This window comes from Cebus imitator, unplaced genomic scaffold, assembly GCF_001604975.1.
Source record: "Cebus imitator isolate Cc_AM_T3 unplaced genomic scaffold, Cebus_imitator-1.0 Scaffold179, whole genome shotgun sequence".
NCBI lineage: Eukaryota > Metazoa > Chordata > Mammalia > Primates > Cebidae > Cebus > Cebus imitator.
Window position 1 is genome coordinate 3,976,064 of NW_016107494.1, and position 25,041 is coordinate 4,001,104.

The following is a 25,041-nucleotide window of genomic DNA, read 5'->3' on the forward strand; positions in this document are numbered from 1 at the left end:
ACACAAACACACATATACATGTACCACCAAGGGCCTCATTCTCCAAAGACTGCATACACACACACAAACACAAACACACATATGCATGTATCATCAAGGGGCTCATTCCCAAAAGACTGCATATCAAAGCCAAAAATACTTCCCTATAACTATTTTGGAAGAAAAGGCCCAGACTTGCTTTGAGGGTTGAGAACTCACTTTCTTGATGACTGCCTTCTGCTGCCAGCCTCCTCCTTGCTCAGAAAGTGAATTCGAAGTCAGAGAGAAAATTAGGACAGAATCATAGAAAAGAAATAGTCTTTGTGTCAGAAATTTTTCAATAGGCCCTTCTTCCAGCAAATCCCACTCCAGTTCCAATTTATGCTCATTATTACTTTAAACTAAATGCATCATTTAACTTTTATATCATCTTGATTTTATGTATTTTTCTATTCCGATTGGATTTTTTAAACCAAAAGGGCAGCCCCCAGGACATTTTCTTGTGTTTGGAATCTTCATTTGTCTCCATGTGGGAGAGAACCTTCTCTAGATTAGAAATCCTTCCAGGCATGCTGAGTGGCAGGTTGAACTCATCATAAGAGTAGAGATTGAGGACATTAAATCTTCTAGTCCCAAATCAGTGGTAGACTGATAAACAGTTAACAGTTGTCTCTCTGGGGGAAAGCCCTGGTTCTCGGCATTCACGAGTTACCATGGTGTAAATACTCCCTTTGTGGCCGATCTCGAGCTACCAGTGAGACATCCCCGAAGCCAGAGTTGGGAAGAAACATGAATGGTTGGCTCTCAGGACACGGCACGAGTGAGTGGGCTTTGGTACCTGCCGGTCCCAACACCTTGTGTCACCTGGGGACCCTTGGGAGAGTTGTAAACTGCCACTCAATCTGGGAGGGATGGAAATGCATGTTCTGGAATGGTGGTGGGGGCAGCTTTTAGTTACTGCTCAGAACGGGTCTCCAGGTCTTTGGAGAACAGTCATTTAAAAAGCAAAGCCTGTGATCATGATCCGGGAAAAGAGGGAGATGGACTTCATCCATCCCTTTGGCCTCTGCTGGCCTGTGTCAGGAATGTCCCCTTAGTGCCACTTCCCACTGAGGTGAGAGTAGACAAAACCTGGGCTGACTAGAGGAACTCTGTGGAAAGTAGGGCCATGTGGGCAGGTTTCTCCCCGCAAAGCAATTAAGACTCTTGTTTCTCCTTATCTCCATCTCTCCTTCCATGCCCGACCCTTCTTGGTGCCCCCTCCTTGCTCTCCTCCCCTGCCCCTCCTCTCACTCTCGCCAGAGAGTTTTCCAAAGAGAGGGAGAAGGCCAAGGCCCGGGGAGATTTCCAGAAGCTGCGGGAGAAGCAACAGCTGGAAGAGGATCTCAAAGGCTACCTGGACTGGATCACTCAGGCCGAAGACATTGACCCGGAGAACGAGGACGAAGGCATGGATGAGGAGAAGCCCCGAAACAGTGAGCAGCCATCTTCTTCTGTGTTTGGGCTGGGTTCTGGGGGAGAGGAGACAGCACAAAACCTTGACTGTCACTGTTTCTTGGCAGCCCCAGGTGTGCCTTCCTGGAAAAGCACTTACCTCACTGATGGCAGTCACTTGCTACACACAGACATCAGTCACATGTGGGAGATCACAGCTGTCGATCTGTAAAACCTCATGCTCCTTTTAGAATATTTCACCTTAAAAGACAGTTGAGATTTTGCTAAAGCAGAGGCTTTTTAAAAATCAGAGATCCTTCTCCTCCAGGTTCTCCCTCTTTGGGCAGGGGCACAGGCTTCCTGTTTGAAAGTACAGGCTTGTTTTAAAGGAACCATGTCTGAAAAACTTCATACCTGCTCAGGATTCCTTCCCCGCTTGCAGAAAATTTCCAGGCACCGCTGGGCTTTTTCATAGGAAAGGTAGTCGAAGGTTTTCCTTAAAGGGGTTAGATCCAAAGACCTGTGGAAGTGCTAAACGGGAGGGGTGGGAGAAGCCCAGAGGAAACACAATTAGGTGATGGAAATCGAGACAGTGCCTTCCTCGGGGGTTCACATGGCCCATTGTTAGGTAGGCTGTTGCTGGGATGGAAATGAGAGTAATGTATGACGTTGACTCACAAATACAACATGATGGATCATGGAAATTCAGGCTCTTATCAGATTAGCCCCGTGGTTCTCAAAGTGTGGCCCCTGGCCAGCAGCATCAGCATTACCTGGAAACTTGGTAGTAATGCAAACTCTTGGGCCCCACTCCAGACCTCCTGACCCAGAAACTCTGGGGATGGGACCCAGGAATCTGTGCTTTGACAACTCACCAGGTGATCAAGATGCATGGTAAATTTGAGGACCTTTGGGTTAGCTCTAACCACTCTGTGTATCCCGTTTGGCCTTGATCTCTGTGACTGTAACCACACTCTTTCTTCCCTTTTCTGAGTGCAGTATTTTTCTCTTTCAGTATACATGTGTGAGTAGGTGCATTTCTGTCCTCTCAAGGAGCCTTACTTAAAAACAGTTTCCTAAACACTGAGCATCTAGAGTAGTCCAGGAAGCAAACAGGTTAAAGAGCCATCCAGGGCACCACATGGAGTCATGCCAGTAAAGGCAGGGAGCCGGAACTTCACCCTGAGCAGAGAGGACAGTGAGAAGAGCCACCAGGAGAAGGAACAGGTACAGGAAAAAGGGATGAACACAGCCAAAGGTGTTCACAGGAGCAGAATCTCTGCTCTCTCATTTCAAATTTAGATTTAATAAATCTATCAACTGCTCCCTTTCTGATAATGCTCCTCAAGGAGCAAATACAAAATTAAAGCACACAAACAACAAGGGACTGGTAACAATATAATTTAGTAACCTAAGAGGCCTTTGTGCTCTACTAAGTGGTTTTGCAAGTTGGAAGACAGGGCCTTTGATGGATTATAACAATGAGTGATGATGCCGTTGAGGGTCTTCCTGGAAGAATGCCTGACAGCTTCCATTACACTGTTGATGGAACTGAGGAGTCATTGATTAGTTTGTGGCACTGAGTGGTATGGTAAATAAATAAGGTGGCCTGTGAGCCACGGAGAAGCATACCTCTAAAATGCAGGTATTTGTATCCTGGCTCCTGGCTCCACTCTAAGTCAGAGCATTGCCCCTAGCTTGTGACTAATGGTGATGAGCATTTCTGTAGCATGTGTTATTAAAATCCAGCAGTAGCCACTACCTGCTCAGCAGCCAGTAGCTATCCACTGAGATAAGAGAACATAGCTATTCTGTTCTTTGCCTAAAGCAGGAACTTCCAAGTGGAGGGGTGGGGGTGTGCTACTTCTCCATCTTACCCATTAAATGAATAAATTCCTAGGAGAGTTCCTAGCATGGAGTATTCTTTGCTGCTGGAGCACACCACATTGACAAGGCCCACCTACCCAAATTTCTGGACAAACTTTGAGAAGGGCATAATGAGCTGCCTACCCCAATAGACAGAGTCTCTGCCAAGATTTTCCTAAGCCTAGATAAGGATAGCCTTAGACCCTGGAGACTGTGGTTTCTCTCACTTTGCACTGTTCACTTATAGCTGGAGGAGCCCTGGGGGTCTGTTTCTTGTTCTAGGAGGACTGGAATGGGAGCCTAGCTCCTTCATTAGTGGAAATGCTAATTCATGGGACAGTTCCAGGGGATGAGGCAGGGGAATGAATATTTTAAAAAGCAAGGTGTAGAGAGTTAGATAGATGCGTGCAATGAAGTGGAACATGAGAGACAGGAATGGAGCCAGGAAGAGAGTCCAAAGGACTGAGTCTGCTGTGGAAGTCCAATTAAAAGTAGAGATGATGTGATGAAATGATTAAGGAATCAGAGGCCTAATACACTTGCAAAAAAGGCAAGACAGTGAGTGGTTCAGAAACTAGCTTCCTGTCTTGAGAATTTCATACATTGCCCTTTGAAACAAATACAGGAGAAATCCTGCTGTTTGAAGCATATGTGTTTCAATTACTATAATATCGTAGCCTTTGAAATTTCAGAAAGATTACAGTATGGTCTGTTTGCCAACTGTCTTCAGCTCAAAAGCTAAGTGATCTTTTAAGAGAAAAAAGGCTAATCACTCGCGATCAGCGTCTGTGGTGACTCTGCTTCCCCACGAGGCAGCGTCTGGATGCCTGTGGTGTGGGGCTGGGGAGGTGGGGCTGGGTGCAGTTCAGGAGCTGCTTGGTGGCACCCAGCATACCTGAGGGGAGCCCAGTGATTCCATTTTCGTAGGGAAAGCTGCAAAAGCCACCAAGGATGTAGAAGAAATGGGCTGGAAGGACAACAGAAAGAAAGCTGCAGTTGGGAGGCATTTCTCTAAATATGAGTGTAAGTGAAGTAGCCAGTAAGTCATATACAAAAATAAGTTCCAGTTCATTCATTCATCAGTCCACCCATTCACAAACAAGAGGTCTGCTCTCTGCCAGGCACTGTCATAGACGCTGGTGATAGAGCAGTGAACAAGAGAGTCAAAACTCCCTGCCCTCATGGAACTTAGATTCTAGTAGAGAGACCTATGGTAAATTAATTAGCAGGCCAGAGAGGGACGAAGCAGTGAAGGGGGAAGAGTGTTGAGAAGTTTGTGATTTTAGAGGCTGCAGCAAAGGAATGTCTCACAGAGAAGGCAGCATTGAAATAAAGACTTGGAGGCTGGAAGGAAAGGCACCATGCAGATAGTTGGAAAAAGAGCCTTCCAGGGGCTAGCAAGAAGGGGCCCACACTGATGAGTCCGGAGCAGAGGAGGCTTGTACAGCCGGAGAGGAAGGAGTAAGGGGGTGAGTGGTGTGATGTAAGGCTGTAGGACCCAGAGAGTAGGGTATATAAACTGTTGTCAGAAAACTTGGCTCTTACTGGGACTGAGCCAAATAGCCTCTGGGGGTTTTGAGCAGAAAATCAACATGATCTGACAGTAATCAAGGTCCGTCTGCCTGCCACGTGCAGAATGGAGTGAAGGTGGGCCAGGGAGAGGCAGGAGTTCCGTTGCATGCTGCCGCCTCAGGAGATGTTGGGCCTGGTCTTGACACCCATGGAGGTGATAAGGTCAGGTTTCAGGATGATGTCATTTGCAGACACATCAGATATGGGATGTGAGAGATAGAGGTCGGGCATTTTCCAAGGCAATTGTCCTAAATGATGCCAAGAGTGGAATTGTCATTTATGGATATGGGGAAGTCTGTGAGAGGAACAGGTGTCAAGGCAGGAGGATCAGGAAAGCCATGTCGGACCTTTAAGTTTGAAGTGCCTATTAGACATCCAGCTGGGGCTGTTGAGTAGCTAATAAGAAATGAACCTCTCCAGGGGAGAGATCTGTGGCTGAACTGTAATTTGGGGAGTCAACAGCATATAGAAGATACCTAACTCCTGGATCTCTGGATGAGCTCACTGGGGTGTGAGTGTAGACAGAAGTGAGATGTGGCCCAAGAACTCAGTCCCAGCCCTACTGATGTTTGAAGATTGGGATAAAGGAAAAGAGCCAGCAAAGGAGACTCCAAAAGGTATGGCCAGAGAGACAGGATGGAATGCAAAGGTAGGGGGGTGAGTGTCGCTTCTATGACTGGAGACTGACCATTGCACTCCGCAACGTGGGGCTCACTTGCTGGTGCCTTGACACAGGCTGTTGGATGAAATGCTGGGGGAAAATCTTCCTGGAAAATCAGCCTTACTCTGTGCGCCTCTCGAGCCTGCATGCCTCCTGCAATGGCATGGAGCATTGCTCTGCAGACTGCTTGCTTCTTTGGCATGGCCCACCTTCCAGCTGTCTGAAGAGTTTGGCCATCAGGAAACCAGAAAGGGAGGAGGAGGAGACTCACACAGACTCTAGCATACCCATAGCCTCAAGACGGTCAGTGTCTAAAGCTTAGCCCATCATGATATGATGTTCCCTTCTATACCAGTGCCAGTACTAGCCACAGCCTCTGCAACTGGTTACAGACAGCCTGAGAAAAAAGAGGACACGATATTCAAGAGCCATTTCAGAACCAAAAAGAGGCAAAAAAGGGGCATGTTTACACACTGGTACCCTGGATGCAGCTTCCTAAATGGAGCAGCCAAGAGCCAAGCACCTTCTCTCTCTGGATAAAGACTAGGATAATGTTGAGGTCTCCCCCGCCTAGTGACTGCTTCTTCCCTCCCTCTGAGCAGCAATGAGCAGCCCCTGTGAAGGGACCCATTGCAAAACCATCATTACTGCACGGGGTTTATTGTCATCAGCAGGGATGCACTGCTCCAAGGCACAGGGTTCATCTTCCAGCTCCAGTGTTAAATCTAATAGAAGGCCAGACACTAGAGGGAGACGCCGTAAAGAAAAGAGACAGATTTTCTTCTTCCTTTTTCCTCTTCAAGATCAAAAAACGTTTCATTTATTTATTTATGGATATTTATTAAATATCCATCCTTATAGGAATCTCTCTCTCATGTCATTAGCACAACTTGAATGCAGCCCTGGCTCTCCAAAGCTTGCAGTCTAAGACAGATATTGATGTGGAAAACCATATAAAAGACAGACAGACGGTGGAACCAAAACATTGAATTTCCACACAGATAAGCCGGATAAATATCTACCCCATGGCATTGAGTTATGTGACTCGGGAGCCACTTTTGCAGTCATCACCAACTAGCAGAGCCACGTGCCGGCTGCCTGCCCCACAGAGTCTAGGATCATGTATTATTGAGACAGGAAATTGGAAGGCTTGTAAGAACTGCAGGTTGCCCATGAAAGGGCCCCATGTGGCTTGAGAGGAGCAACCTGAATATCACTGATTTACATTATATATGTGTCAAGGGCATGTGCATAGTTATTTGATCTTTTTTTAAAATAAATTAATCAGTACGATCAGTATTTACCCTGGACCTCCCTCGTGGCCAGCAGTTGCCACATGTCTGGATACCTGCAACATAATCCCGTGAAGCAGCTGGCTCAGATTACATGAGAAGACACGCTAATACTCGTTTTTGTCCTTGACTCTGTTCATACCTTGCTCTGTTAAGTGATCATGCCGCCAGGCCACAAAGTGAGAACAGACCCTTAAGGCAGAGACTGGAAATAGCTCCCGGGCCTTCACGTTAACTCTCAGCTGGTCCTAGTCAGAGCCCTGGAGACTTTAGTGCTGGAAAGTTGCCGGAGAGATCAGGTGAGGAAACTGGAGCCCAAGGTGGGAGACAACCACCTGGCTAAATGTTAGTGAAGTCAGCACTCAAACCCAGGGCTCCAGATTCCCTGTTCATGGAGAGTGTGTCAATACCAGCTGAGACAGGCACCAGAAGGATTCCCACACCCTTTTTAGATAACTGCCTTTGTGTTGGTCTCCCATTCACTATGTAACAGCTATGGTGGAAACGGAGGCTGTGCAGAGGGACCTGTGAGCAGCAGGGGCTGGGGTGGGTACTGTGCAGGCCACACTGTGGTTTTGGAGGGACGGGAGTTACCAGGGAGCCACCAGGACATCTCCTGCAGTTTGAAGTGGATGTGGATGGGGAGCAGCTCTGTTCCTGGGATCACTGGCCAGCCAGCCGCCCTGCAAAGGCAGAGCAAACAGGCTGTTAGCTCTTAAACTGCCAGGCACTCTGGGCGTCCTTGGCAGGGAGTGGAGCGCAAAGGCCCTCTTCCTCTCCGGGGACTGGAGGACAGCATCCTCTGCCTGCCAGCCAGGGTCCTGGCCCAAGCCAGCATCTTGTCAGCCCACTTCTCTCTCCAAAGGCTTCATCGTCTTCCCAGTTCCCCAGGCAACAAAGCCTCCTTCCCCTTCCCTCTCCGGTGCCCCTCCACAGTTCTCAGCACCTGCGTCAGTCAAGTCGTATGGGCTGTCCTCCTCATGTGGACCTCTCACCCCTTCCCTCTTCTCCCATCACCTCTCTTTGCCTGGACTCGCAGCCACTTTGCTGCCCTGCCTTCCAGCCCCACTCCCACGCACCTGTGTAATGCAGCCAAATTCATATTTCTACAGCTGACCGTGTCATCATTCCCTTGTTCAAAAGCTTTGAATGTCTCTCCATGGCTACAGATTAAAGCCTGAACGTCTCTCGGTATTTTAGGCATCTTCAATCTGTCCCAGCCAATAGCTTGAACCTTATCACTCCCGACTGCCCTGCCGCAAAGCCATACTGCATCCTGTTTTCCAGAAACACCTGCTGCTGTCCTGTTTCTGCACCATTACCCATCTCCCGTCTCTCTGCTTAGAGCACCCACTTCCTCCCCTGCTCCTCTGCAGCCTCCCAGCCCAGATTGGAGAGCACATCTTGGCTCAGGCCTCCCAGAGCTCCCATCTCAGGACAGGCACCATCAGCACTCAACCTTCACCTACCCATCAGTTGGTTGAGGTGGCCCAGCCTGCTTGTTATATTGAAAGCTCTCAGGAGACAGGAGCGTGAATTGGTAACTTCTCATTCATTCACTCTCCCACTCAGTATGCAGGACAATGATTTCTTTTTTTTTTTTTTTTTTTTTTTTTTTTTTTTTTTTTTTTGAGACGGAGTTTCACTCATGTTAACCAGGCTGGAGTGCAATGGCGCGATCTCGGCTCACCGCAACGTCCGCCTCCTGGGTTCAGGCAATTCTCCTGCCTCAGCCTCCTGAGTAGCTGGGATTACAGGCACGCACCACCATGCCCAGCTAATTTTTTGTACTTTTAGTAGAGACGGGGTTTCACCATGTTGACCAGGATGGTCTCGATCTCTTGACCTCGTGATCCACCCGCCTCGGCCTCCCAAAGTACTGGGATTACAGGCTTGAGCCACCGCAGGACAATGATTTCTATTTCACAGACTTCCCCCCCAAAAAAGACATAGTGAATTGAATTGAATCCTCTTTAGGTCAGAGAATTAAGGTCTGATAGCCCTGTATTCATGGCTTGTTGGCCAACTACCATTTCTCCAGTCATAACCATACTCATGGTAGCCCCCAGGGAGTGTATTGTGGTTGGCAGCATGGGCAGAAATGATTTGGCATTGGGAAAGTGGGTTGAGAAGACCAGTTGGAAGGAGTTAGAATTATAGTCCCAGGAGAAGAGAAAGCCAGGAGTCAACAGAACAGGGCAAAGCTGCCTGATGCCCACGTACTCCCTGTAGGAGAGGTCATCGTTTCACTGGTATGGAGTCAGCTTTTGGACCCTGAGTTTGGATCTTGAACACGTTTCAGCCCTCTGTGGGCTCTTCTGGGCTGGGGGACAGAGGAAGAACAGGGGCAGGGTTATGAGACGGGACGTGGCGTTCTTGCATGGAAGGTGAACAAAGCCTGGATGGTCTCCTTTCATCTTGCCAAAGATCATCTCACGTGGGTATTGTTTGCCCCATTTTGCAGATGGGAAAAACAAGGCTCAGAAAAGTTAACTTATTCACATTGTGTGGCTTATAAGTTGCACAGTTACGTGGGCCTTGGTCCCAGTTCTGCTCCCTCCATACCATGCTGGTGTCTACCACAAGCCCCCTCAGGAATGCCCTCCTCTTCCAACCAGGGGGAAGGAGAAGAAGGCCCTTCAGACCCCCAGCCAGTGCGACCTGCGCATCCTCCTTGGTTGTGGCATTTTTTGCTTCAGCCTAATATGCAAAGCAGGTGGATGGAGAAATGAGGAAAAGAGTGGAGATTGGGGAGAGGGTGAAGGTAGTAGGAAAAAGTGACCCAAAATCGTAATATAAGGGGGCATGGGCTTGATTTTTTAAGTTGAACTTTATGATTCTGAGATCTATTGTTGAAGCATGAAAAGAAGTTATGGCATTATCTTGCTCACGGAAAGAAAAAGCGAACTGAGGTCAAGCATCATCCATTTGGAATGGTTTAAGAGACAGGTTTGTTTGGAAGGAGATGTACCAATTTCATGACCTGTCTGAGTTTTCTTCAGTTCAGGGTTCCTTTGGACTGGGTTAGAGGAGGGTGTTGATCAGCCAGCATGCTCCGGTAATGGGAGTTCTAGCTTACCGACCATCCACTTTCCTGCCTGGGCAAGCACAACGTGAGGAATGTCACAGCACCGTCTCTGATGATTCTGGGCTGTGCAGTGCTCCAGGGTCATCACTTCCAAGTCTCTGATCCCAGGGACCTCAGCACTACAGGGCCCCTGGGGGATCTCTGACATGTGGTGTCTTTGGATAAGTCCTGTCACCTACCTAAAGTCTCGGGTCGCTTTAAGAATGGATCTGCCTGTGCCCATTTGGCCTTGCCCAGAGTAGGCACCCAGTAAAGAGCTGATTTGATTTTAATTTGGTGCTTTGCAAACAGATCTGTACACCTGGGAGTTGAAAGCAGCTCAGCAGAGGGATGGAAGGGGAGATGAATCATCCTAAATTTCCCTTTGATCCATTTCCTCCAATAACCAGTGCTCAGCCCTGAAACGAGCCACCTACACTACAGTTACCTGGGGCTCCACACCCATTCCACGCTTCCTTCTCCATAAACACTGGGGGATAAGAAGCCCATGCCGCATCAAGACATCTTAACTGTCAGAGGCCATCGATGGAGGCGAGAGTGACAGCTCTGGCCTTTTTCACTACTTGCTGATGTGGAAAATTATCATCCAGTAATGGAGGGAGATTAGCCATGTATTGTATTTCCATCATCGGGCTCGTGGCATGGGAGGATGATTTATAGAACATGGAAACCTGAAGCCAGTGGAAAGGGCACAGGAAGTGGAATCATTGGCCTCAGAGCAGTAGCTAGTGTCTGGGGAACCTCCTGGAGTCACATGCATGCCAGACCATCCTGAATGCTTGAAAGACTCATGGGAGCATTAACACGCATTTCAGTCCCAACAGGGCACTCAGAATACTAAGATAAATAGACACAGTCTCTGTTCTAAGGGGACTTACAGCCTAGTTCAGGAGACAGATGCACCAACAGACAGGTGACAGTGATGAATTACAGTCATGAACCAGGGGCTGGAGAAAGGCAGAGTTTGGAAGAGGGTGGGAGGGGCTGCGTGCCCCAAGAATGATTCATGAAAGTGCTATATCAGTCAGGGTTGGTGGACCATTGTAATAAGTGGCCCTCAAATCAAATCTCAGTTGCTTAATACAGTAAAGATTACTTTTCACTCCTCAGTGGAGTGTGGACTGGCGACTGGAGGGAGGAGAGTTCCTCCACACCGGTCTTCAGGGCCCAAGGCTGTGTCCCTTTTGTGGCTTTGCCACCCCCGGGGCCTTGTGGTCCCTGTCTGCTTTGCATCTGGCCAGCAGAAGAGGGAGCATAGAGAGCCTGCTAGAGGTTTCAGCAGCCAGACCTGAGAGTGTGGGCATAGCTCCCAACACACCATCAGCCAGAACACAGCTCCCAGTTGTGCCCGACTTCCAGGGGGCTGGCAAACAGCAGCTAGTTAAGTGCTCGGGGGCAGAAGGACTGGGGCTGGGTGGGCACAGGACAGTGTCCCAGCTGCAGTTTGGCAGCAGATGACATGGCCGAAGGATCGAAATGGGACCTTCTAAGCTGAGCGGGCTACATTTGCAAAGTTGTAGAAGCAAAATCATTTTTAAAAGAATGAAAGGAAATTGAATTGTACATGTCTTATGGTGATTTTAGTTTAGGGTATACAGGGGAGAAGCCAAAAAGAAAGACCAGGCCAGAAAGACGGGGACCTGGTCCCAAAAGGCCTTGGAGTGGGGCTCTATCCTGTGGTTAAGGAGGAGCCACCCAAGAGATTTAAGCAGAGAGGTGACAAGGTACCAGTTTACCATCGAAAGGTCACTGTGCAGCTGAGTATGGACCATAGGCTGGAAGGAGAGAGAAGTTGGAGGTGGAGGTGGCAGTCAGAGGGTGATAAGGTCTGAGTGGGAGTGGACGGGGAAGGGTTGGAAAGAACCTGCATCCACTGGGATAGGGTCCTAAGGGTTGACAGGCCCTGAACGCCTACCCTGAAGGCTCCAGGATAAACAGCTTGTGCTTTTTGGCATCACAGCTGATGGAGGAGGTTGCAGTGGTGCCATGCTCCCCTGGGGGGCTCTTCCTGGGAGTCAGTTTGTCCTGCCTGCTCCGTGGTGGGATCCCTGCCATAACTCTCTGCCCCTTGACATTCCAAGGCCTGTTTAATACCCATGACCATAAACACACCCACAAGCAGTCCCCTTACCCTAAAAGGTGCCACATGAAGAATTCCAACCAACTCAGCCTCATTAAATCCCTGCCCGCATGATTAAATGCCTCCTGGGGAAAAAAGTCGAGTAACAACCCCAAACATGGGCTTCGATGGCTCCATCCTTCAGGATTACTTCACCAAATGGAAATACTCATGCCTCTGGTGACAGCTGCAATGTTTCCAGAAGAGATTTCTACCCTCATGTAATAGGAGAGACTTTGTCCTCTTAAATAACTATTATACCTGCTGTAAGTACTGGACTATTAATCACTGTAATTGCTTTGTGTTGAAGCCACACTGTTAGAGGGACAGAACTGAAGCCTCGCCAGAAACAACAGAGAATCTGCTCAAGGAGTTGCTTAATAAAAAGGGTGTTCTTCTGGGGAGATAGATGGAATTCTTCAAAACAGAAGGCAGTTGGCAGCATTAGGCTGGGGTGAGGGTCAGAAGAGGGACAGCTGGGGAGAGGAGGGCTGGCACATTTATGTCTTATTGTCTTTCTATATCCTGGTACCAGGTGCTGGATTCCTTATTTAGCCATGTGGTTAGTTAGTTTCATTACAATTCAAAATTTACAGAATCCTAAAACCTTGGGGCATAAAGGGAGGTCCAGGTCCCTGAGTCTGTTCTCATTCCCTGGGCTTAATCATGCCACCCTGAGCCACACCCTACCCCATGTGGGGGCTGTTGACACAAAGACAAGTGTCCGTGCTGCTGTTCCAGGCCTTGTCACATTACACTGGAGTGAACCTCCCAGCTGACGGTGCTCACAGATTCAGTTTGTTTGAGAGATGAGCAGGTTTCAACACTGTCTCTGGAAAAATCACAGGACATGCTCAAAGGTAGCATCATGGGAACTGGGCAAGGGCCTTCCACAACATAACAGAAAGTTGTATTTGTTTCCAAACACCTAGCTTTGAGCCTAAACTTCCACTTTACTGATAAGACCATAAACTCCCCTCCTCCTGCACCTACTTTGATTCACCTGCAGGGCTCACACAGCGGGTGCCGTCCAGAGCCACCCCTCCTCAAAGGAAATGATAGGTAAGAAACATGTTTGCACAAGAGACCTCGAGTCTCTAAAAACAGCCCGTGAATGAATGGTCCCCGGTGAAGGCAGACTGGAGTGACAGAGTAGCATGTTCACTTCTACACAGCAGCTGAAGATAGCCTAAGAAGAGAATGAAGAAAGAAAAGAAGAATGTAGCCATTTACTCACTTATAAAAATATACATCCATTGCAGTTTAGACTTAATATACATTAGTTTCTCAGACTGAAGAAAAGTCTAACCCCAGCAAAGATCTGCAGGGGTGAGCCACCGGACCAAAGAGCTTTGATAACATAATTGTAAAGATTTACCCTTTCTAAATACATATATTTGAATTTTGATAAGATTCTTCAGTGTTTTGTTTTATTCTACTCAAAAAGTAAGGATATTACAACATTTTTAAAATGTCTGGGCAGAGGAGCCCTTTCTGTTCCCTAAATCATGTTCTGAAACTTATTTGCTCAGCCTGAGGCTAGTTTTGACTAACATGGCCCAAGTCTTACTCTAAGGACTTCCATGAGCACCTTGTGTATAGGACCACAGCATATGAAGATTAGAGGTCAAGAAAAGACAAACCACAGGCCAGCACTGTTAAAGAATGATTACAATTGCACTGGGACTTGTTTGTGCCTTTTGCTTGAAGTAATAGACTAGATTTATTCTCAACAATTTACAATGAAGTTGAAAAGCCTTAATTATTTGCTTGACAGGCTGGCTCTAAAGGAAAAAGCCTTTGTTTACCTTCTCAATTCCAAGCTTCAAATTAGCCTGTCCAACGATTATAACTCACGTCCATGACTCATGAGCTGTGATAATGGTATCCAATGTCAGTTATCATGTTAACAAAATGATCTGAAAATAACCAAATGCACACCTACTAACATAACACATACACACACACACCAAACACAGGAGCAAGAGGAAATTCAGGACTCCTTTCTTGTCAGGAATATTCAGAATTAGAGTCTCAATGTATTTACTAATATTGATTAAAGTCAGCTGGGTCCAGCTTTGAGTAAAAAGCTTGGCATGATGTTTGCTATGCCTGGCAGAGGCAGAGAAAAGTATCCCTGCTGTCCCCATGGCATGAAAAGTAAATAATGTCAGTGGTGGTCCCAGCCCCTCGGCCCACTTCTGCATTGACTAGGAGGCTAAGGGGTCAGTTGCTAACCACCAGGCAGAGCATCCTAGGTTTTCATCAAGTTTCAATAAAAACTGCAGAGCTTCTTCTTGAACTGCTTAGATGGTATAAAATCATTTCCATTAGTTAAAATCTCCATAATCCCTTAATAAATTAATTCCATTAATCTATGAAGCCCTACCCCTTGATTAGATGAGTTGAGAGTTCAGCGATATGGGATGAATGACCCTCATGTTCCTCTCCTAACAGGATGCCAGAGTTTTGGGTCTGAACAATTGTCGTGTGCTGTACAGGAACTAATAGAAGCCAGAGAAAAACAGGCAGCCTGACTTCACAGCCCCACTTGATAGCCAGTCTGCATCTGGCCTCTCCCAATGTCCTTGTCAAATGAGGGGGGTCAGGTCAGTAACAGCCCCTTCCAGTTCTAGGATTTGTTTCTGTGGTTCTAAGTTGACACACCTTAGCTTTAGCTCCAGCAGTCTGGGCCAAACCTGTTCATTTCAGTCCATCAGACCCCAGAGGAATTCCATTGATTCTAGAATCTTACAGATCTCGGACTCTTGGGATTGCACTCCTCCTCCTGCAGGATTGCCTGTACCCCAAAAACTAGCCCGTTCTTCCAGCAGTCCTCCGCTCACTCGTGCATACCCTGATCTCTCTGCACAGAAATTCCAGCCCCACCATCTGCCTTCTGAACTGCCACTGTTACCAAGCCAGGCTTGCCCTGCCAATCATGCAGTGTGCCAATCACTGAGACACAAATTTTGCAGTGGAGAAAGGGTTTGTTCACGGGGCAGCCAAGCAAGGAGATGGAAGAGCAGGTCTCAGATCTACTTCCCCAAAGATGGGGTTTTAGGGCTATTTATTGGATAGAGGAGCAAGGTCCAAGGCACGGGGAAAGGTGATTGGGGGTAAGGAGGCAGTTGGTGATCTGTGCAAGCGCAGTCGAGCTTCACAGCTCTTCATAAGGTTCATGTTCACAAAATGGCATTGTTACCATGGTCTCAGGATGGATGTTTGGGCCTTCTGATGTCAAAAGGTCACCCATTGGACACTCACACAGTCCCACTTGGAGAGTCAGTGGTCTCGGATAGCTTGAACTGGATAAGATCTGACCCTAAGCTCTTGAAAAATGACTTAGGCGACCATTACCACGGTGACTTATACGTCAGAGATGTTATCTGTAAGGAGGCTTGTGGAAATTTCGTTATGTATTGCTTACATGACTACATGACTTTTGGCTGCATAGATTTTAAAATCAACTAGAAGCCAGTGAGACAAGTTAGGTTTGGTGGGCCTCATCAGGTTAACCCTTGGTTTTACCACCCCACCTTCAAAGCCCCCTCAACCTTCTCTTCCTTTCCTGCGTTTCCTATCTTCATCACCTCTTCTCCCCAGCAGGGTCTTCCCCGCTCCTTCATGCTCCCAGAAACCCCATTCCACAGCTGCATCATAGCACTTACTGTACATGATCTGTAGTGTCTCCCTATCTGCTGTGTTTTTTGCATTTTGTCTATGGCATTCATCTATCTGATACCATCCGCTGGGTAGTACATCTTGAGTGTGGAGACTTCTGTATTACCAGAATCCTATACAGATCCTGGTGCACAGGCAGTCAATGAGTATTTGTTGGAAAGGGGTTTGGAAATTGGTGGATTAAAAATAAGGTATTGGCTTGGAAGTCCTTGGAATTCTGCCTCTGGGAATGGCTCTCTTAGTCCTGCTTTGTCACTATGTCAGCTCTAAAACCAGGTGGGGTCAGATCTGATCCAGCAGAGGATATATAATGAACCAGACACACAAAGTAATTTTTAATCTTCCGTTCCTTGCCTCTCAACATTTCTTTTTCCCTTCTCAAGGAGGACACGATTATTCCATGATGTTTTTCTTCATGTACTCATTTGGCCTCCTCTTTCTTCTTCAAATATGTCCAAGGAAGTGTCAGAAATATTTCTTATTTTATTCTGTCTCAAGAAGGCCAGCTAGCCAACTAAGAATAGCAGTCAGGAAATGGTTAAGAGAATACCAAGAATAAATTCTGAGTTGCTTCTTTACAACTAGAAAGCTGGATACATTTAAGGCTTGAAAGGTCAACTCCCTTCAAAGGGGGCAGAGGTTTGATTTCATCCATTATGTGGTCTTCAGCATAATGCTCATTTCATTCACTGGCTGCAATGGAGATTTATGGAGTAAATGTTATCACAAGCTGAGACTTAATGGGATTTCAACTGTATCTCCTGGATGTAGTGTAAAGCAACCATTTTGATAATAAATAGAGAACAGCATCTAATTTGTAAATTCCTTTTTCCATTGCTAAGTTTAATCAGATCAGTGAAACTGAAGGGAATTGTTGATGACCAAAAATTATTTTCCGTGCCTTACTCTAGCCAGGAAACATTACTCCTAATGGAAGTGGCATGTTGCTCTGGCAATGGAAGGGGATGACATTTGTCATTAGACTAAACCAATTGTTGCATATTGAAAATATGTTTAGGTCAAAATCTTTTTAAAACCCAACAGAAGCTGAGGCCTCATGTTGCCCTGGCACTGGTATTACTGGTTCATAGATGCAAAAACTCTTCCCAGTTAAACTACAGAGATCTGTAGCAGTGGCCATCCTAAAGATTGCTTCTTGACCCCACTGTATAGCCAGAGCAAGGCCAGAAGGACCACCATGGAGCCCAAATTGTGGTCACAAGTGACCTTTTCTTAATGGTAGCAAGTGGGTTTGAGAACAGAACATAATATCTGGCAGGGCCTTGGCTTACTTTAGGGTTAAAAAAAATTCAAGGGGACACAAAAGGGAGGTTAATGCAGCTCTCTTTTTTCAAGCTGTGCTTAATTTTTTTTCATGATTAATTATAAGGATTACTTCCAGGAAAGGGACCATGCCATGGGTGAGTGATGGTTAGCATGCAGTAGGAACTTCATGAATACTTCATGACGAGAATGAAGCAATGAGGAGCACATCTGAGAACCTGATGGCCCCAAAGGGAGCATGGCTAACTGTGGCATCTTTAGGGGGTGGCCCTGAGAATGCTATATCCTCTCCAATAAGAGTACCACCTCCAGGAGACCTTTAGATGCAAAGCAAGGGGTCCTGAGGACACTCTTCTCTTAGCCTGCATTTGCTTTTGTATTTCCCAGTATACATGCCCAGTGTCCAGGTATCCTACACACTCAGAGTTCTAATACTGAATATTAGGAACGACAGCTACTGCTTATCAAGCACCTCCTCTTGCCCATATTATCTTTGCCCTCACTTCACTCTCTGAAACTGATATGATCTCCATTTTCAGATGAGAAAGGCGAGGTTCAGATCACTGGCCTAAGGCCAGTTGGCTAACAGAAGTTTTACCCAGGCTCACACCCAGGCACGCCCCATCTGACTCAAAAGCCATCTTTCTTTCTCTTTTGTCAGAGAGTCAAGCACGTGGTAGCCCCCCAGAATCACGAGCCTGGTGAAAGGAGGAGAAGTGGAGTGGAAAGAAGCTCTAGAAAGGGAGTATGGAGACTTGGTTCCTAGTCCCATCTCTGACACTAACTGGCCCTGCAACCCTGAACAACCTTTTCCTCCCTGGGCCTCAATTTCCTCATCTGTAAAAGTAATACCCAAAGGATCTCTAATTGTCTGTTAATCTTTCTCATTCCTATCCCCTTGAAGCCCCTTCCAGCCCTTTCTCTTGGAGTCTCATATTCCAGAACAAGTGTGTGGCTGAGCTGAGGAGACGATGCCCTCATTTTGCAAACAGACGCTTCCCCCATCTTGGCCAGGCAGCAGGGGTCACAAGAGAGGATGTGTCCACTGCGTAAGGACTCTTTTCCCGGGGCCCACACTCTCCTGCCCTTTTCCCAGAGCCACTACCCTGACAATGTCGGTCTTTGCCTTGAAAGTACTGGACGGTAAAACCTCAGCGCTGAGAGGCGCCCTGAGGCTTTCTCCTTCTCTCCCATCATGTATGTGAAATTCCTCTACAACACCTTCACCACAGTCTTTCTACCCTGTTTCTTGCACACTCTCCATGTAGGTACTTACCAGTCACAACAAACCCTTCCATCTTTGTGCACCCCCAGTTGCTGGAAGATTCTTACCTCTGACACCTGACACCTGTGGCTATTGAGTGACAGTGGAAAGACAGTGTCCTGGGTGCAGCGGCATCCTCCCGATGGTGTGATGAATTATCCTGGCATGGTTAATTACTCACTCTAATTGCTTTTCTGTCCCTGCGCTCCCTCCTGCCTTACGTTTCCATGAGGGGTTGTGCTTTTGAGATCATTTCCCACCTTATCTCCCTTCGTCCTCCCAGCGACTCTGTGAGGGAAGCGCTGAACTGCTACACCATGTGCCTTCTCAAAAAGGAGCCAGTACTGAGCAGAGAGGGCCTCTTGCCTCTTGCCTCTGGCCCAGGCAGCTCCAGGGACCTCTCTGCCTCCCTCTGTCTGCCTCTCTCCCTCCTACCCCTCGACACAACCCTCTCTTCCTCTCCCATGTCTGTGCTTGGTCACTCCCACCTGCAAAGAGGCACACTCCCTCACATTATTATTGAGATAGTAACAGGCCACTGTCTCCTTTCTGCTTTCCCCAAATCAGGCACATCCCTCCCTCACCACCCAGGTAGTTGTTACTCTTGTAATGTAAGCAGCAGAAGCAATAGAGCAGCTTGACTCTGCCCAGGGCCTATGCTCTGGTTGGACAGGCCCACCGATACCTAAAATTACACAGCCCACATGACCCCACACTCCCACTCCTCACCCCAGGAGCTTTCCTGTGTTCCATCTGCCACGACCAGGACTCCATCCCCAAATCAGAGCCTCTGTGTCCTTTCCTTCCTTCCAGGTTTCCTGGGCCACTGAGCCTACAGCATGAATGCTCCTAGAATTTAAGACTCAGAAGGAGAGAGGTCACCGAGAGGTAGCAGTGTACCCCAGGCAGTCGGGACGGGTGAACACAAGGTCAAGCCTCACATTTCAAGTCGATTTCAGGATCATTAGCATTCCTACTTCCTGTCATGCCTCCAGGCCTTTTGCTTGTTGAAGACAGTGGTCCCTGTTCCCTGGATTTCAAAAACCATTTCTCTCTTCTGAAGGAAGAACAGTCAGCGTCCCCAACAAGCCCAACTCTCCTGAGAAATTACAGAAGAGTTCTAAGATTCGGGCAAAGAGGGAGGAGGGATGGAAGGTGAAGAAGGCCTTTGATTCAGACTCAGCCTTGAGAGGCAGGATCTGGAGGGAGAGGCTCTTCAGTGGAATAATGAGAGTGATAGAGGCTGACATTCATCCCCATCTGTTCTCTTTGCACATTTGGTTTGGGGTCAGTTTCTCCTTCAATGTGCTTGGCTTAGAGTTGCCCCAGCTGCTGTGGGCATGAAAACCACTGCCCACCAGTCCCCACATCTTAGCTCTTACCCGAAATAACCCAAGAGGGAGGAAGGAGCCATTTATCCAGCCACCCACTCCGCTGGGTGGGTGACTGGATAAATGGCTCCAGAATAATGGATGAAACATTGAATGAGTGAAGCAGTGCACACCCTGTCCCTTGGCCCCAAGGTGCTCATTGATACCCCTTCTATAAGCATAAAGGAGAAACAAAAGAAAGCTGAATTTGGAATGTATGCTCCAGTGCCAGCCAGTCTTTCCAGGGTGCATCCGATGCCTCCAGCGGAAGCCCCCAACCATGCTCCCACCCTGGGGCACTCCCATCTGCCCACCCAGGGAAGGCAGCTTGGTGCAGCAGATGGGGATGCTCTCTGGGAGCTTTGGTGGAGAGGAAAGGACAAGGGAGTCCGGATACAAGTGTGGGTGGAGCCTGCCAGGTGAGACTAGGGCAGCCTTGCTCTTCCTTCTCCCAGGAGAGTATGTCAAAGGCATCAGTGGCTGGGGAAGCAGCAGGGACCAGAGGCTGGAGAAGCCTGCACCTCTGCCTTGGTTCTGCTCTCGGCAGCCTGTTTTCTCATCTTTCCCTGTGGCTGGAGACACCTTCCCCAGTAGTCTCCCCAGGTTCTTGTAAGCATTAAAGGAGGTGATGTCATGTGAGCGCCTGAACAGCACACACTGCTGGACTCTCCTAATGAACAGGCAGAGAACTGTATGTGTCAGAGTACCAAGCTCCATGGCACAAATAGTAAATGCCTCAGGGCAAAGGACCATTCTGGGATGCCACGTAGGTCAAGGAGGCTTCATGGAGGTGGTCAGAATTGGAGGGTAGGTAGGAAGGCTTTTGTGCATGTGTAGGAGCTGTGGGGATGAAATTCCAAGAGTGAGGCAGCAGGGCAAAGACCCAGACACAGGTGCACAGCTCCTGGCAAGCACCCTGCATGCATTAAGCCCTCCGTCAATAGTGTCAAAGCAAGAGGAACCGTGTGTGGCATATTCTAGAGGCAGAGACTAGGGCTGAGTGCATGGATCAAAGGGCAAATGCTGGAAAGGGAGGATGTGGTTGGATGGGTGGAGTGAAAGACGACAACCAAGGGCTCTGGGAGCCAGGCTGCGGGTCCCGTGTGCTGAATGATAGTGATGTGACGTGGTGAAGTCCTTACTGAGGAAGACTCTCCAGAAGATGAGAGAATTACGCGTGGGCTTCAAGCATCTCTCTCTCTCTGTGCCCAGAGTCCCCTGACAACCAACAATTTAGCGTTTTATCCAATCAACACCCTCCTTTCTTGTAGAGCTCAATTTGTTTTTTCCAAGGAAAAGAAATCCTAGAGATCTCCTCTCAACCTTCACCTCCCTCACCCCTTCAGCAAATCCTTCTCCAGGCTTTGCCTGGAAATTTCTACTAATGAGCAAGTCCTCATCTCCCCAGGCAGCCAGGCCATTTGGGAAATGTTTCTTCCATTAAGGTGTGGTCTTCCCCCTCCAGTTCTTCTTCTTTTGCGCAGTGCCCTCTAGAACTACTCTGGGCAGGCAGTGTCTTCCTCGTGTGTAAAAAGTCTTCAGATATTGGAAGGTGGTGGTGAGGTCCCTCAGGTTCTTCTTACCTAAATTAAATCTTTTCATGTTTTTTGTTTTGTTTTTTTTCCTGCTGTTCTCTATAAGTGACACATGACTTACTGGCCCTTCCTCATCAAAGAACTCTATTATTGCCCCTTTTAAACATGATCCTGAGCACTGAACCTCTATCCTAAGGGGGTCTGCCTGATCCAGGGGAGAGGGAAGCCCTGCCTCCCTGGGTGGTGAGCCTAGGGAAGCCCTGCCTGTAGCAGTGAGCCTAGACATGCATGAAGCCTCAGGACCTCTCATGAAGGATGTGGGCAATTAAAGCAGCCAGAGGTCAGGCGTGGAGGTTCACATCTGCAATCCCAGCATTTTGGGAGGCCAGGGTGGGATAATTGCTTGATCCCAGGACTTTTCAAGACCAGTCTGGGCAATGTAGTGAAATCTCATCTCTACAAAAAAAAATAATCATCATCATCCAGGTGTGTTTGTGTGGGCCTGTAGCCCTAGCTACTTGGAAGGCTGAGGCAAGAGGATCACGTGAACCTGGGAGATGGAGGCTGCTTTGAGCTCTGATCATGCCATTAGATGTTATAGGTAAGAAGACAGCTTGGCATCAGATCTACCTGGGTTCAAATCCTGGATCTTATTGGCACTTGCTTTGAATAAATTACTTAATTCACTCCTGCCTGGGCAACAGCATAAGACTGTATTTAAAAAAAAAAAAAAAAAAAAACACCTAAAACAACACATAAACACATAAAGTAGCTAGATGGACCAAAGACTCTATCTGCACCAGGGCAAGGAGGAGGAAGACAAAACTGTAAGCATGCAGCAGGCGGAGAAGAATTAAAGCAAAGGGCGCACCACAGAGTGGGGCAAGCTGATCAATATTCTGACAGCTGCCTGTGCACTCATTCATGAAATTATGGGACTGAAGAGACACCATGGGTTTGGAGCTAGTGACTCACTTCACATAAATGTCATCAATGGTAGCAGCCTAGGAATTTAAGGCAGCAATTGACTTGCCTGCTGGAAGGGAAGACACGAATGAGACCCCTCTGAGGAAGTGTTGCTGCTTGCTCAAGACAACTCTCCCTCTGTGGCTGCCCACGACCTTCAAGGTAGTGCTGGGCCCCTGTAGAGCCTCCTTGCAGGAAATCTGACCTGGTCTTCAGCAGCAGAAAGCAGTGAAGTGGGAAAGACAGGGCCCAAGAGGAGAAAGAAAATGGGGGCAAATCGTGAGCTCTACGTAGCTGTTGTGAACGGCAAGGAACAGGGTGCAAACGTCAGAATTCATTCACAGTAAAACTCTGACTTCTGGACAGGAGAGGGAGCCTGGGGCCTGTGCTCAGCCTCAATGCCTTTCTGACCAAGGGTGGGCTCCTGGCCTCTCCATGTTGTGTGTCATTGGTGAGTGAGAAAGGGAGGCAGCAGTGATGGTGGAAAGAGGCTCAGAACTCTAACACCGTCTGCCTATGGTGTCCAGCTTGACTCTAGACAAGCTGCTGACCCTCTGTGGACTTTAACATTCTCACCTATACAATGAAGGGCTAGGTGGGGCACAGTAGCTCATACCTGTAATCCCAACATTTTGGAAGGCTGAGGGAGGAGGATTGCTTAAGACCAGGTATTCAAGACCAGCCTGGGCAACATAGTGAAGCCTTGTCTCCATAAAAAATTTAAAAATTAGCCATGCATGGTGGTGCATGGCTGTGGTCCCAGCTACTCTCAAGGCTGACGTGGGAGGAGCACTTGAGACTGGGAGCTGGAGACTACAGTGAGCCAAGATCATGTCACTGCACTCCAGCCTAAGCAAGAGTGAGACTGTTTCAAATAAATAAATAAGAAATCAAATGAAGGGCTGGCTTACACTCCCAGAGACCCCTCTGACTCTGCAATGATGGTATGATTAAGATCTCCATTTTACACTGGGGAAACTGAGCCACAGAAGAGTGAGGTCACATAGCTCTGAGTGACAGAGCCAGGATCCAAATTCAAGTCCCTGACCCCCAAGCCCATGCTCCTAACCACGCTGCCTGCTGACTGCCTCCTTCTGCCAAGAAGAGCCGGCGGGGAGGCCCTGGATAGGGTTATAAAATAAGTGACTTCTCCCCAGGACCACCACCGGCACCTGCTGCCCTCTTCCTCCACTTAGTGATGCCAGCACATCCTCAGGGCTCTCTTACCCTTGCTCTCTCATGAGAGATAGGAAAAGGCTTTATAAATTCATCAATAGACATTATAGCTAATAGGATAGACTTGGCATCAGATCTACCTGGGTTCAAATCCTGGATCTTATTGGCACTTGCTTTGAGTAAATGACTTAATTCTCCAAGCCTCAATTTTCTCATTCAAAAAATGAAGGCATCTAATGTCTCCCTCGTAGAGTCACATCAGTTAATGTATGTAAAGTGCGGAAGAGTAGCTGGGACATATAGCAGGGGACTGAAAAACTGAGCTATTGTTATTAATATGAAGATAGAAATGGCTGATGTTGCTATTGTGCATGCTGGGGAACAAGGCCTTAAGATCGAGGAATGGCCATTAGGTGTCATGGAACCAGGTTAGAGGAGGATTGGGGGTACAGATCATTCTCTATACCTTTCCAATCATACCACATGGGTGACCATCTGGCATGTGGCACTTAGCACTTAAAAGGACACTACTAAAGTCCTTTTAGTAGTGAGAATTGGGTTTCCAAAGGAGGCCTGTAGAGAAAAGCCATCACACTCCACGTCTAGAAGACCTCTGTCCCATCCCTAATGGTTGCAGGCAAGCTGTATTTTCCCCTTAGAGTGTGTTGCCCTCCTGTGATGTCAGATAGCCTGTTTCCCTCATTGTCCCCGAGGGTCTGAGCATGTCCCAGCTGCCCTGCCATGTCTAGTGAAGGTGGGGTGGGGGTGGGAGACAGTGTGTTCCAAAGTTCAGAAGTTTGTTGGGTAAAGCTAAACTTCCTGCCCCTGCCCCCTCCCTGCCCCATCCACCTCCTCGCCAACCCAGCAGCAATAAGCAAGGCAGCCTGACGGACTCCGTGGTGCCGTAATGGCGGAGAGAGATTTTCTGCTTGGGAGCACAGGATGTTTATGGCCTGCTGAGATCACAACGACCCTGGCTTTCTTCTTCGGATTATGGCTGCAGATCAAGGGCAGGCATTTATGCCTCCTCCCAGTTTATAGCAGTGATCATAATTATGATGATGGCACAGCGTGCTTCTATTGTGTCTTTTTAATAAGGCCACTTTGTTTGGCTTCTTAATATTTAATCCTGTTTCATATTTACTTTCTGATGGCTTAAAATCAACCAGGTTTCAATTGCTTATGCAGAGGAAGCCAAGCTGGGCCTGGGCTGGCAGGAAGTTGTTGAGAAAGTTCTGGAAGCTGATGGCACCTTTCTCCGTGACCTTTCCACCCAGGCAGGCTGCTGTGACCTGGGGATCATGTTTCTTTTCTCTTTTCTTTTTCTCTCATCCACTTTTTCCTCTTTCATTCTGCAACCTTCTTTTCCTTTCTTTTCCTTAGAAGAGATTCTTAATTTAACCTCCAGTTCATTTTACCCATGTAAGAGACCAAAGTTATTCTGTGACCTGCCAAAGCTTTGGAGCTACTTAAGGCAAGGCCAAGGTGAGGACTGTCTTTGGTGTTTTCCCTGAACTCACAGTAGTGGAGACTCCAGAGATTACAAACTGGGCAAGGACACGTGAAGAGCTCCTTCACCACCCACTTGAGAAAGCATGTGGTCTTGCGCTTGATCTATTCAGCTGTAGAAAAGTGATAAAGAATAACTTTCCAAGTTATTGTTTTCTGAAAGAGAAAATTAAATCAGATGAAATGTGTCTCAGTTCCTCCATTCCTGAGGAGTAGCACAGCCCAGTCTCAGTTCTGTTCTG

At 47.7% G+C, this 25,041-nt stretch overlaps 1 protein-coding gene and 1 long non-coding RNA gene across 33 annotated transcripts in view; one reads left to right on the plus strand and one right to left on the minus strand.

Moving 5' to 3' along the window:
* Window positions 1-1,724, minus strand: part of LOC119473712 — an 8,168-nt gene extending 6,444 nt beyond the window's left edge. Inside the window, exons 1-3 of one of the 2 annotated variants that reach the window (XR_005202933.1) lie at window positions 1,574-1,724; window positions 1,376-1,490; window positions 150-233 (exon numbers count right to left, since the gene is read on the minus strand). This is a non-coding gene — a long non-coding RNA (uncharacterized LOC119473712). Of the gene's footprint in view, window positions 1-149; window positions 234-1,375; window positions 1,491-1,573 lie in introns of those variants that run through there. The other variant, XR_005202934.1, reaches the window with a different exon arrangement.
* CACNA1C (calcium voltage-gated channel subunit alpha1 C) overlaps window positions 1-25,041 on the plus strand; it is a 705,432-nt gene that overhangs the window by 526,592 nt on the left and 153,799 nt on the right. For all 31 annotated transcript variants that reach the window (XM_017545494.2, XM_017545500.2, XM_017545495.2 and 28 more), the window contains exon 9: window positions 1,282-1,454. In XM_017545494.2, coding sequence (XP_017400983.1) covers window positions 1,282-1,454 — 173 coding nt within the window. The remainder of the gene's footprint in view (window positions 1-1,281; window positions 1,455-25,041) is intronic.